Raw genomic sequence first — 12,077 nt, 5'->3', positions numbered from 1 at the left:
AAACATGATTGTCTACAGGCGAATGCATCAGACTAGAGCAGAGCAAGGAGCTTGTGGCCCGCCAGGATATAGTCTACGTCATAAATACAAATTTTTTTTTTTGCCCCAGATTTAAAAAAGAGATGAAATTTTGAGCTTAATTTTGTTTTTTATAAGCCTTCCACAATGAGAAAAATGCCATGTAAAAAAACACAACTTTAACATGGACTTTTTAACGTAACACAATTTTCATGGGAGTGGGTCTTTCGCTGTGTGGGCGAACCACTGCACCAAAGTGAGCCCTAGTTTGTGTTCTTGTTTTCTAATTTAGTCACCTGCATATTTTCCAGTGCTGTTATGAAACAAAATAGGGAAGCAAAGCGACAGCGTCAACCCTGAAGACTAAAACCATTGAGTAAGTCTTGTATATAAGACTGTGTGTCTGCCAATTAGCTGAGGGGTCAAATTCTAAGCTTGAAAGTCGTTGTACCCTTGGGCAAGATCTCTGACCTACAGGTTGCCTTCAGTTTGGACAAACTGAGGCCTGGAGGTGGCTTTTGATAAAAGCATCTGCTAAATTTGCTCATATTTGCTGAACAACAACCCTGGAAAAACAGCGTGGAAGCATAGGAAAATATAAACAGTGAAGCCCTCAAAAATAAAAAAGTGAACATATTTAAAACAACCGCCCGGTGAATATGTTTACATCGAGGAAGCATCTGTTGAAGGTAAGTTCCCACCTTTTTCTGTTGCATTAACTGAGAACATGACTGACGATGCATTTACTGGGAGCTGAAGTGCGAAGCTCTGTCTACGCCCACATGCACCAGCTCCAGGAAGTCTTTGTTTTGCATGCCCACTCATCTGCGCCTTTCTGCCGCAAAACTGCATGTTTGTCTCACAGCTTTCTGAGGAAGACTCCTCTTTATCAATCAGACTTAGGAAGATTTGTCTTCAGTTAGGACGACATGATGCCATTATAGTGGAATTGATCATGGGGTTTCTTCAAAACAATGTTAAATCTCTGCTGTAAACTTGACAAATTGTTTGCTTTTATTTTTTAAATGTCTTACTGAAAATGTTTGTGTAGTTTATCAGGACAATTGATCTGCCTTGGTCTGGTAAGTTTCTGCATTTTATAAAGACACCTGAAAGGATAGCATCTGTCACTTTGTAAAATTTTGATTTATTATATTTGTACTATTTTGGGAATGTAACTTTTATCACCCACATCTTTGCAGGTAAAGAGGTAAACAAACCACGGAGGAAACCTGAAGCTGTTTCCAACTTACAATTTGAAATAATAAAAATAATTTCATGAAATACTTTTATTTTTCCTCTTTGAACATGAATCAAATATATGACACTATTCAAAATTGTTTTCTCGAAAGATAATAGATAACATTTTAATTTTAACATATAAAGCCACAAACATCTACACGCGGTTAAAAAAAGTGACTTTTTTCTAAAAATGTAACACTTGTGCGCCTGAATGTCTTTATATAAGACTCTTATAACACACCATACCTGCCTGCTGCTTCTCCCGGAGCACAAGTGAAGTCACCGCGTGAGTAAAATAAACTAAAGGGCTAAAAACTGCTCTCTTAAAGTTACAACAAAGGCTCATATTCATGTGGATGCTGGATACTCCTCCGGACCTTTAGGTGGCGCTGTAACTCACCGTGACTGAGACGCTAGGCTAAAGCGGAAACAGCTGTCACCACAGTAGACTTCGGGAAGAAGACGACATGTGAATAAAACTTTGACCAAATACGTTTAAAAGTTGGCTAATTGTGAGTGTAGCTGAGCTGCCATGAAGACGGTGTTTGTGACCGTTGGTACGACGAGGTTTGACGAGCTGATTGAAACGGTCACGTGCTCTGAAGCCGCAAAGGTGCGTGGAGTTTCCTGCAGTTTAAGTTAAGATAACCACCATCATCTGTTTTCAATACGATCACCCGAACGAAAAAGCAGCTGAATATTACGTAGTCTGTATTTTGTTTCTGACTGTCCATACAGATAGTCTGCTGATCACAACACGCACTGATACTGGACGAATTCACCCTCAGTTTGCGTGTTTGCACAGTTTAAATCGTGTGATCTTCAAAGGCATCGCAGATAAACAGGAAGTCATTCAGTCATAATGATTATCGTGAATCATTATTGAAACAATGGACTATGGAGGTCAAGAAAGTGTACAAAAAAACCATTATATTACTTTCTGGATTTTTTTTTCTAAAAAGCCTTTTGTGTTAACCCAGAGTCACACAAACATGATATAAAACGCCTCCTGCTGTATCAGAGGACACAAAATACCTTTAAAGCCTGGATAATAATGGAGCAGCAGCACTGACACATTCACACAACTGTATGTAACCCTGTTAAATTTATTTGATCATTTGTCTAAATATGAGATGTAAATAGTTGATTTACACATTTCATTCATGGTGGTTTTTATTTAAAACAACAACAAACATTTAATGAATCCCTTCAAAGTCACACTTCAGTCATCCTCTCATCTGTTTTCAAAGCCTTCTCAGTGGTCTTTTAATTGCAATCATGTAGTTCTTAGACAAAATTTAAAAAAACATTGTTGTTTTCTTGGACATAGTTTCTGCAGGGCAGCAGGAGCTAATCAGAAACTTGTGCCTCTGAGCTGTGGGCAGAACTGTTTAGTAAGCCCACCCCCACTTCCCCTCCTTGTTATTGAGAGCTCTCTGTTTACACTCTCTCCAACTAGCTTACAGCGGCAACCTGATATTACCAGTGCATCAAAAATGGTAAGGAATATCAGGGCTATCCAGAGATTTATTTTTTACCATGTCGTAATCCGACTGCCATGGATAATTTCATGGTCATTTGAACATTATCACAATTTTATGAAGTGAAAAAACAAATTGTTGCCACTTTGAAATAAAGCAATGTAAATTTGCAATCTTGAATTTAAATGCTAAATGTTGTTTACTTGTATAGCATTTTTCTACCTACAAGGCCCAAAGCGCTTCACAATCACAGACCCATTCACTCAGTCACTCACACATTCACACACTGGTAGCAGCTCCGCTGTCAAACACAGGCGCCTACCACCAGAGGCAAGGTGGGGTTCAGTGTCTTGCCGAAGGACGCATCGACTCATGGGCCTGCGGGAGTCGAACCTGCAATCTTGCGATCATGGGTCGACCGCCCTACTGGCTGCACCATGCTGACCTAATTCCTAGGGGCACTGCCAATGTAATCGAGACCAAAACAAATTTTGAGCAGTGATAGGAAAGTATGTTTTTGTGAAAAGATGTGCACAAGCTTTAACAGTTCTCACAGGTAAACCTAAATGATGATTTTAGACAGCAAACATTGCCCCTCAACAATAAGGCAGAGCTTTGACTCAGATATTTGACAGCTGTAACTGTTGTTTGAAGCGGTTAGTCTTTCTGCTTACATCAAGTTCATTTAAAGAGACCAGTTATTTCACAGAACACATGCAGCAGGAGGTGGAACACACTGACCAACTCAAACCCTCCAACCTGTCGTGCCAAAGGGCCACAACTTCCTCAAAGTTTTAACGTAACTTTAGTACTGCAGTGCAGTTTTATTTTTAACCTGAAACCTAAACAGGAAGTTCTTAAACTCTAGAAAAGCACAGGAAACAAAAGTAGATATTCATGGCTTTTCACGTTACACATCGATAAAAGTTCAAAGTACTTTATATAATTTATGTCCGTAAGTGTAATTGTACTGTTAAAGAAGCAATCTTAGTTTCTTTTGGCTCATCTTATGTTGTATACATTTACATAAATGTTAAGCAATTCTGTAATCTGATTACCTCAGTGTGTTCTGAATTTAACAGACTTCTAATCCTTTTATCTAGAAACTTTTTTTTCTTTTTCTTCAGCAGAAAACTAAAAAGTTCTTGAGGATACATCTCAAATCATTGAAATATTGGGGTTGGAAGATATTTGACTAGAGAGGAAGTGTGAGCCTAGTGTGGCTTCAATTAAAAGACCTGTGACTGTGGCTACATGAAAACCCTGTGATGCCTTTTTTAATGTCATGTTTAAAGCTGATTGTCAGGAAGTCACAGGAGCTCTCTGCAAAGCTGCGGTTCCTTGCAGTGAGTAAGAACTGCAGATGTCTGACAGGCATGAGTTGCTCATCAGCTGAGCGGACTTTCACTGAGAGCAGGTTAAGCGCACGAACCAGCAAGAACTGAGAGCGTCAGATGGGGCATCATCCGCTCACAATCCAAATTCAAAGACTGAATCCTTTTCTCTTTCCAGAAATAAAGTATCTGTTCTTTCCTCATAGGCATTAAAGGCTCGAGGATACAAGCGTTTGCTTCTGCAGATTGGAAGAGGATCTTTTGTCCCAGATGCTGACAGCTGTCCAGAACTGAAACTAGAAGTTTTTCGATTTAAAGACTCTATTGCTGAGGACATGAAACAAGCTGATCTTGTCATCAGCCATGCAGGTAAATAAATGCTCTGCTGAAATCTGCTCTTCCCAGCAGTATAGATTCTAAGCTTCTAGTGACTAATGGACCTTCTTGGCTATCAGAACCAGCTGACCTCCTGCAGAGTGAATTTGGGTCATATTTGGGATTTCTTTCAGACCACCGAAAATAGGATTCTGCTTCTTTAAAACGCACCTGCTGGTCCTGGAAACGGAGTTGAATAAAATGACTTAATAACTAAAGCTCTTAAAGACCCGCTCTGATCAAAAATAGTGTTTTTAACGTCGTCTTGTGGCATTTTTCTGATGATGGAGGACATGTAAAACTAAAATAAAATGGCATTTCTGAGTATTTCTTTATTGAAATCGTAAAATGAAAGCAAATGAAAAAGATGCCACTGGTAAAAGCTTCTAAGTATGGCATAGGATCTTCAATGGACGAACCACAAGCTCCCTGCTCCACTCCATTCTGATGCATCCGCGTGCAGACGAATAGATCCAGGAACGTCTTCATTTTCCTCGTCTAAGCTGGGATCTGGCTCAAAGCTATATATATATATATATATATATATATATATATATATATATATAGTATGATCAAATTCTGGTTGCACAAAAGAATTACGGTTTAGAAACCATTTAAATAAAGTAAGCTTTTGTTTAAACTGAATATTTTAACAGCATCCCTGCAGATTACTTTTTGTATTTTTTTTTTCTCCAGGAAGTGTCAACGTTTATCGATTGTTCTGTTTTTGCACAGTAGACTGTTGTCATTCAAAAGCTTCTATAGATAGCAGATCCACACACCTTCCTGTGTTTGCTGCTGTAAACAGCCTTTGTTGTTGGGTCTCACCATGACTGGCGATTATGCTTTTGCGTTTTCAGGAGCAGGAAGTTGTCTGGAAGCTCTTGGCGCTGGCAAACCTTTGCTGGTTGTAGTCAACGACAAGCTGATGGACAACCACCAGCTGGAGTTAGCCAGGCAGCTGCACACAGACCACCATCTGCTGTACTGCACATGCAGGTGTGTTCTCCCACACATCTGTTCAAGTTTACCGCTGTGGAAGGAGACACTTGAATGGTTTTTATTCTGACTTTTTTTCTGTCAGCTCCCTCACAGAAACTCTGAAGACCATGGACCTCTCTGTTCTGCAGCCGTTCCCACCCGGACAACCAAAGACTTTTGCCAACTTTCTGGACAAAGTTGTGGGACTTAAATGAAACTTTTGAGAATGTGCTTGTTTTTCATGTAAAATTTTTCTGAACATCAAGCATGGGTGCATCTTTTTAAATATATTTGTATGCAATAATTACACATTTTGAACTTTAAACATCTGTTTGTGAGCTGTTGTCTCCCAGCTCTCACAACTCAGTTCTTAAAAAAAGCAGTTTGAAAGAAGTTGAGACAGGCAGCTTCCATCATTGTAGATGTTTCCTTAAAAAAAAAGGCTGCAGTTCTTAAAAAACAGGAAAACAGACACAGTGTTCTGAATGTTTCAATCTGTGTTGTGATGCACAGCAGGAATGTGTTGCTCTTCCAGATGATGGTCCACGGGGAACAGCAGGGATCATAGTGATGCTGCTGGCGCAAATCTACAAACACATCATTCTCATCGATCTGTGTGCCTAGTTCGGTGCATCTTTTAAAGAATTTCTTTCATATTCTGTTAGTTCTAAATGACTCATCAACTTCAAAGTACTGTAATTTTTCAGAGATTTTTGATTGTTACTTTTTTGAGGTCATAAAATGTTTTTTTATTTGTTATTTCCCAACAGACGGTCAGTGGCCAGTGCGTGTGGTTGTCATGTGAAAAACATAAACGACTGAGCTTTTGACCAGTTGTTTTGCTTTATTTTTTACTTGTTGCATTTTTATATAAAATGATAAATTACTGCAGTGCATTTCCACAACTAATGGGATGTTTAATAGGAAGTCTCAGTTAAGGCTGGTATTCATTTTGAAACAATCAGACCTTTTCTAACTTGTTGCACACATGATGTGAACAATCGCATCACTTGAATGGTATTTAGGACTATTTTGAATCACTACAGACAGCATCTTTTTGTCTCAGCTTTATTGCTGTTTGGCCTGAAAAGGATTCGTCAAGGTGACGTCATTGGTTTCAGGCTAAATGTGTTTTTCTTTTTCTTTTCTCTTTTCTCTGACTGTTTACTTGTGTGTTCAAAGCCAGAAGGGAACAGTGCTTCAGTGTACACCCAGATCTAAAATAAATCTGTTGTAACAACACAAGTTTGGAGGATAGGTTATTTTATATAATTGAGGACCAATATTCCCCACTGTACAGATATATATATATATATATATATATATATATATATATATATATATATATATATATATATATATTTACCTCAAATTGTTGTGCAGAGAGTCAAACAAATTAACTTAGCAGGTCTATTCCCCAGGTCTATTCTTGCATCTTTTAAATCTGGAGAAACCTTAATATTCTCAGCCAGGAATGACAATGCTTTGTCGTTAATGAAACACTTCTGACTCTATTAATTTAAGGTATTTCTTCACTTTAAGACGTGTTGTTAAGCAGGAAATGAGTGTTGAGCAGCACGTAGTCCAAGTTTATTCCTAAAACCACTGGTCAGCGAAACGTCTGCTGGTTTCTTTGAACAAACATTGTTCAACAACTTAAACAGCAACAAACTGTTTAAAATAATCTTTTCATTAACCAAGAGTACAATGTAAAGCAGAGTTATATAAAGGAAAGATGAACCTAATATATCCATAGATTCTCCTCGGGAAAGCCCCATCTGTTCGCTTGTCGATGAAATTCTTTGGAAGTGGTGGATTCCCGGCACTGCAGGTACATGCAGCGGCTTTCAGTTCCTCTCTTCAGGCAAATGTGTTATGGTTGAGAAGTAACTTGGCAGCCTGCTTTATTATAAAATAAACAGCTGTTTCTGGGTTTGTGATTACAACAACTCAACTAGCAGGTTTTTAAGTCAGAGATGAGCAGGAAAGTGTGATTCTAAATATATTAATTCTGATTATGATGCCTGTGTTAGAAGTGAAACCTCAATGCTGCAAAATAAACTGAACACCTGAAGAGAATCCCGAACTGTTGTTTTATGAAGTTTTTTTCTTAAATACCGGTAACTTGACTTGAACGTCAGCAGCAGAACAAACTCCTCTGTCTTTTATTTGGCTTATCTGCTCTGGAGAGTTTCTACCGGACACACAATGTGATTCACATGATGTTTTCCCTCCTGCAAGTTAATCCAATAGAGACAGCAGCATGACATAATTCACTTTCCGTCTGAAAAATGATGCTGCTATGTTGTTTAGCTAGTTGTGAGTTACCTTTCACAAGGTAACTCACAACTTTGTCCTTTGGGTTTGATGGTTTTAATTCATTTACCTCTCAGTTTGTCATTTTCACACAGAAAAGGAGTAGAAATATCAAGCTTTCAAACACTGCAAGCAGAAGGTCCAAACACTTCCTTTTTACATTACTACATAAAGTAAACATTTTGCCGCCACTTTATGTATAAATCTCTGTGGGTACAGTACGGTATTTTGTTCTTAAGCTTCAAAAGTTCTATTTATTGCTAAATTACTTAAATACATCCATTCAGTTATTCTTCCTTCCTTTAAATCTACTTAATTCTGTTTTGGGTCAAGCCTACAAACCAAACAAACAACCATTCATACGTGTGAGAATCACTGCTACACCAAGCATGAGGAAACAAAGAAAAGAGAACTTAATCGGCCCACAGCACAGCCTGATGTTACAAAATCGTCCTGTAAAACTGTCAGCTATTGTGTGTGAAGGAGCTGTTTTATTAAATTCTTCTTTTTTGAATTTCCTGCGAGTGTTCCAATAAGCTGAGATAGTCTTATACAGAAGGATGAATCATGATTAGCGTGTATGAGTACATCTAACTTAAAGTATTTTAGTGTGTGTGCCAGCCCTTAATCCAAATGTGGCTCACAAGCACGACCTTCACGCTGGAACAGCCTGAGTTGGCAACATCGGTGCCGGTGGAACTGGACTGCTGCTGTTTTGAGAAGGAGAGAAGAAAGACAGGTTCAGCTGCAAGAAAGAGGAATATTCCATGTTCAGGAGAAATGAGGCATGAAGCAGCTCAGGAGCGGGCTTCCGCTTCTTCATGGTTTGAGAGACATTGAACAGCAGTTTTTCTCAAGGAGTCCGCTGTAAATGTGGAGATAAAGAGATTGTGAGATATAAGGGGATGTGTCTGAAGATGGAAGTTCAAGATGTGATGTTGCATGGTATCACGGAGGATGAAAATAAGAAAAAGAGGCAGGAACTTAAGGGAGGTCTATAAGAGAAGATGGACTTATAAAATGTATTTTGTGTAGCTGCTGGGATTTGAAATAAAAAAGTGACTGCAAAGGAGATAATGTAGCCAGATGTAGTGTGATGAGGAGGCAGCAGACAGGAGTACAAAGAGATGCAGCGGCAGCTGAAAGTGTAGAAAAAAATGAGGTACAGAATTCTGGAAATGAAGCAGAGAGAGGTAGACTTGTACAACTCAGTAAGGAGAGAATATGGGAAGGACGTTTGTGGGGGATGAAAGGCCGGGATGGTGACACGTTGAGAGGTTCAACGAGTGTCACGAGGAGACTAAATGACTGATTTCTAAGGAAATAATAGAAAACTGAAAGCATTAGATATCATTGTAGAGCAAGACTGTGGTGATGCTGGATCAGAGACAGCGGCTTTGAGAAAAAGACAGCAGGCAGAGCTGGAGGTAGCAGAACTGTAGATGTTGAGGTTCTCTTTGGGAGCGATGAGGATGGACAGACAGACTCAGAAGGACGTCAAACCAGGGGGACAGGATCTGGTAGATGTTTTGGAGAAACATTCAGAGTTGGTCAGTTGAGATGTGTTTCAGAGGAGGAACACCAACGTTGTTGTTAAAGCTGACAGCCAGAAAACCTTGAACAGGACTACACAACCCTCCAGATCCTTCACCGTTTCACTCATCTCTGCCCTACTTGCTGCTGATTCAGGGTCAGGCGATTAGCTTAACACACCAGATCCTTATATCATCTGCCGCAAATAGGGGTGGGGGAAACAGAAAACAGATGGGGTGCTGGTCTTCAGGACCCAGGCTGGACAACTCTGGATTAGACTCCAAGAGATTCAAGGAAAAACAACAGAAGAACAGGAATAGTATGAATAGATCATGCAGAGAATAGGAGCAGAAGATTCAGCGTGGCAACTTGAAATCCCAAAAGTGAAAATGGAAGTTGCCCCTGAACATGGCAGAAACTGAAAAAACTCAAACCAATTGGGACTTCCATCATTAATACTGAGAACTTTGTGTTGTTGAAAAGACTTGGCACTGTGACCAGCAAAATGCAGAAGAAGGTATTAGTGACATGAGGACTATTTCCAGAAAACAGCACCATCTTAAAATTTTTTTTTTCTGCAAGCTTGTAAGGGACTATAGTGCACAGCCTATGACTCTGAAAAACTGATCAACATGAGAGACATGTGGGTTTTTAATTGATTAAAAAACCTTTACTTTAAAAGAAATAGCAGCTTCTCCTGATTGACATGCTTTGACCTCAGATTTTAGTTGTTGACTGTTTACTTCTGTACGATCCCAACAGGACTTTTCACATCTTTAACACTTTTTTGACATTACATCTCATTTTAGCACGTTGTGGGTTTTTTTCTTGATGATGACACAACAGTGAGTGATCAGCTTTCCTTTTTTAATTTGATTAAAGCCCATTGGAATAAGGTTAATACTTAATCCCAATAGATTATAGACGAAATTATAAAGAGTTTCAAAAATGGTGACCGAGCAGAACAGAATGTTGTCAGTCAGAGGATGTTGGCTTACCAACTCAATTTGTAGGTCTGTATTTTACAAAAAGTGTGAGGAAAAGCAAGAACTGATTATTACTAATTATTTATAAAAGAGAACAGGAATAATTGAAGTGTCTGAGATGAGAATGAACAACCGAGCCATCATCCTGTCTTTCTGACCCCAATTCCGACGGACTTTTTGATCCTTGTTTTGTACCTCATTGACCTTTCAGATCATGGAGAATTTTACAGACTCCTCTTGAAATATTGCCAATCAAAAATTTAAACAAGCCCAATCCTTTTGATGGTCTCAGTAAGCATCCCAACATACTACTGGTGACAGTTCAGCCCATGAAAGCATCAGATACCAAATCTGTGTCTTCACTGATCGCTTGACCTCTCAGTTGATCCAGTTGGTAGAGTTGCTCACAGTTTTTATTTTAAGAACATTGATTATGCTGGTTGAAGTCATAATAATCTGACAGATTCCAGTTTGTTCATGTAAAACAGATGTTGGCCAAATCCAGACCTTCTGCTGCCTCTGACTGGTCTGTGTGAAGTCAGTGGAAAATTAGTAATAACGCATAAATTGAGGCCTGTTATGCATTCTATTGCTTTAATTATAACAATTTGTTGACAGTTTTTGTGCGTTTTTCTTTTCTGTCTTTGAATGAAAGCTGTGATGTCCCAGCCCAGGCTTGTCTTTATAAATGGAACAAAAAAAGACTTCAGGGAAGATCTGGCATCAACTGGTAACTTGCTGCTTTTGGGATTGTACAGGATGAGACACGCTTTGACTACAAAATCTTTTCCCACAAATGAGTTTGTTGCTGTGTTGCCCAGTATTCTTTGCCTGAATGATGTTTCCGTTTTAAATGAACTTGCATGAGATAATATTAGAAACCATGATTCAGATTTTGCTGATGAAATAGTTGGACCAAATGTAAACAACAGCATTATGTCAAAAAAACATTTTTACCAAATGCAATTTTTGACAAAATTTAAAACATTTTAAAACCTTAACATATAGAAAACTCTAAGATTGAGAATTCAAAGAATATAGCTGATCCTTTTGACCAAAACATCTGACAAGGGTTATTATACTAATCATTTTTAGACTTCGAATTGTAGTGCTGTTGTTTCTTTCCCTATTTTGCTGTCATATCAGTCGTGACACATTAAGGCACTAAGTCTACTGAACCCCTGAAATTGTGAGTAGTTTCTGGTACCAAGATGTGAGAAGAGCACACTTAAGATCCTGTATGTTGTGAAATCAGGTCTCCAACAATGACACTGGTTTGTCAGCACCAGTGATGCTTATCGGACTGAGAACTGAAAAACAGGAGGATACATCATAGCTACAAATGAAAATAAATGATTCGTTACAAAATTATCGTTTTCTTAAAGGGGTTTACACACTCTGTTGCAACACTTGGGTGGTACAGCATGTCAGAATTGAATCAGCATAGATATCCAGACCCAGAATCTACCACCAAAACCTTCCCCAAACCACCACACTACCTCTGCTAGCTTGTCGTCTTTTGGTTCCTCTGGGTGTCATTTGTTCTTCTGTTGAGGGATGCTGGACACCTGGTCATTCACATGATCACGTTCTGGATCACACTGACCAAACTTTACTGCACACATGCACCAATTAGACCTATCATCACCTCCTAAACCATCTTTAACAAGTCTGACCACTGCAGACCAGAACCCCCCCGTTGAAATGTAATCAAAATCTTTTCATTTGTCTATTTATCCGGCTTTTCCCCTCATCAGTAACAGAATAGAATAGAATAAAATAGGACTTTATTGGATCCCACAAAGAGGAAC

The 12,077-nt window shown here is 38.9% G+C and overlaps 1 protein-coding gene across 1 annotated transcript; it reads left to right on the top strand.

The window, feature by feature from the left end:
* The first annotated feature begins 1,659 nt into the window (after window positions 1–1,659).
* Window positions 1,660–6,673, top strand: alg13 (ALG13, UDP-N-acetylglucosaminyltransferase subunit). Its single transcript, XM_023959068.1, has 4 exons — window positions 1,660–1,873; window positions 4,282–4,444; window positions 5,311–5,449; window positions 5,535–6,673. The coding sequence occupies exons 1-4, from the start codon at window positions 1,793–1,795 to the stop codon at window positions 5,644–5,646; spliced, it is 495 nt and encodes a 164-aa protein (XP_023814836.1). The 5' UTR covers window positions 1,660–1,792; the 3' UTR covers window positions 5,647–6,673.
* The last annotated feature ends 5,404 nt before the right edge of the window (window positions 6,674–12,077 follow it).

This window comes from Oryzias latipes, chromosome 10, assembly GCF_002234675.1.
Source record: "Oryzias latipes chromosome 10, ASM223467v1".
NCBI classification, from domain to species: Eukaryota; Metazoa; Chordata; class Actinopteri; order Beloniformes; family Adrianichthyidae; genus Oryzias; species Oryzias latipes.
Note: the sequence above shows the minus strand (reverse complement) of the source record. Positions and strands in the feature narration are given on the sequence as shown.

Bases quoted from the DNA above. Each gene is read 5' to 3' on its own strand.
- alg13 (XM_023959068.1), top strand. From the start codon at position 1,793: ATGAAGACGGTGTTTGTGACCGTTGGTACGACGAGGTTTGACGAGCTG. The intron at 1,874-4,281 runs GTGCGTGGAGTT...CTTTCCTCATAG, and splicing joins CGTGCTCTGAAGCCGCAAAG to GCATTAAAGGCTCGAGGATA. The intron at 5,450-5,534 runs GTGTGTTCTCCC...TTTTTCTGTCAG, and splicing joins CTGCTGTACTGCACATGCAG to CTCCCTCACAGAAACTCTGA.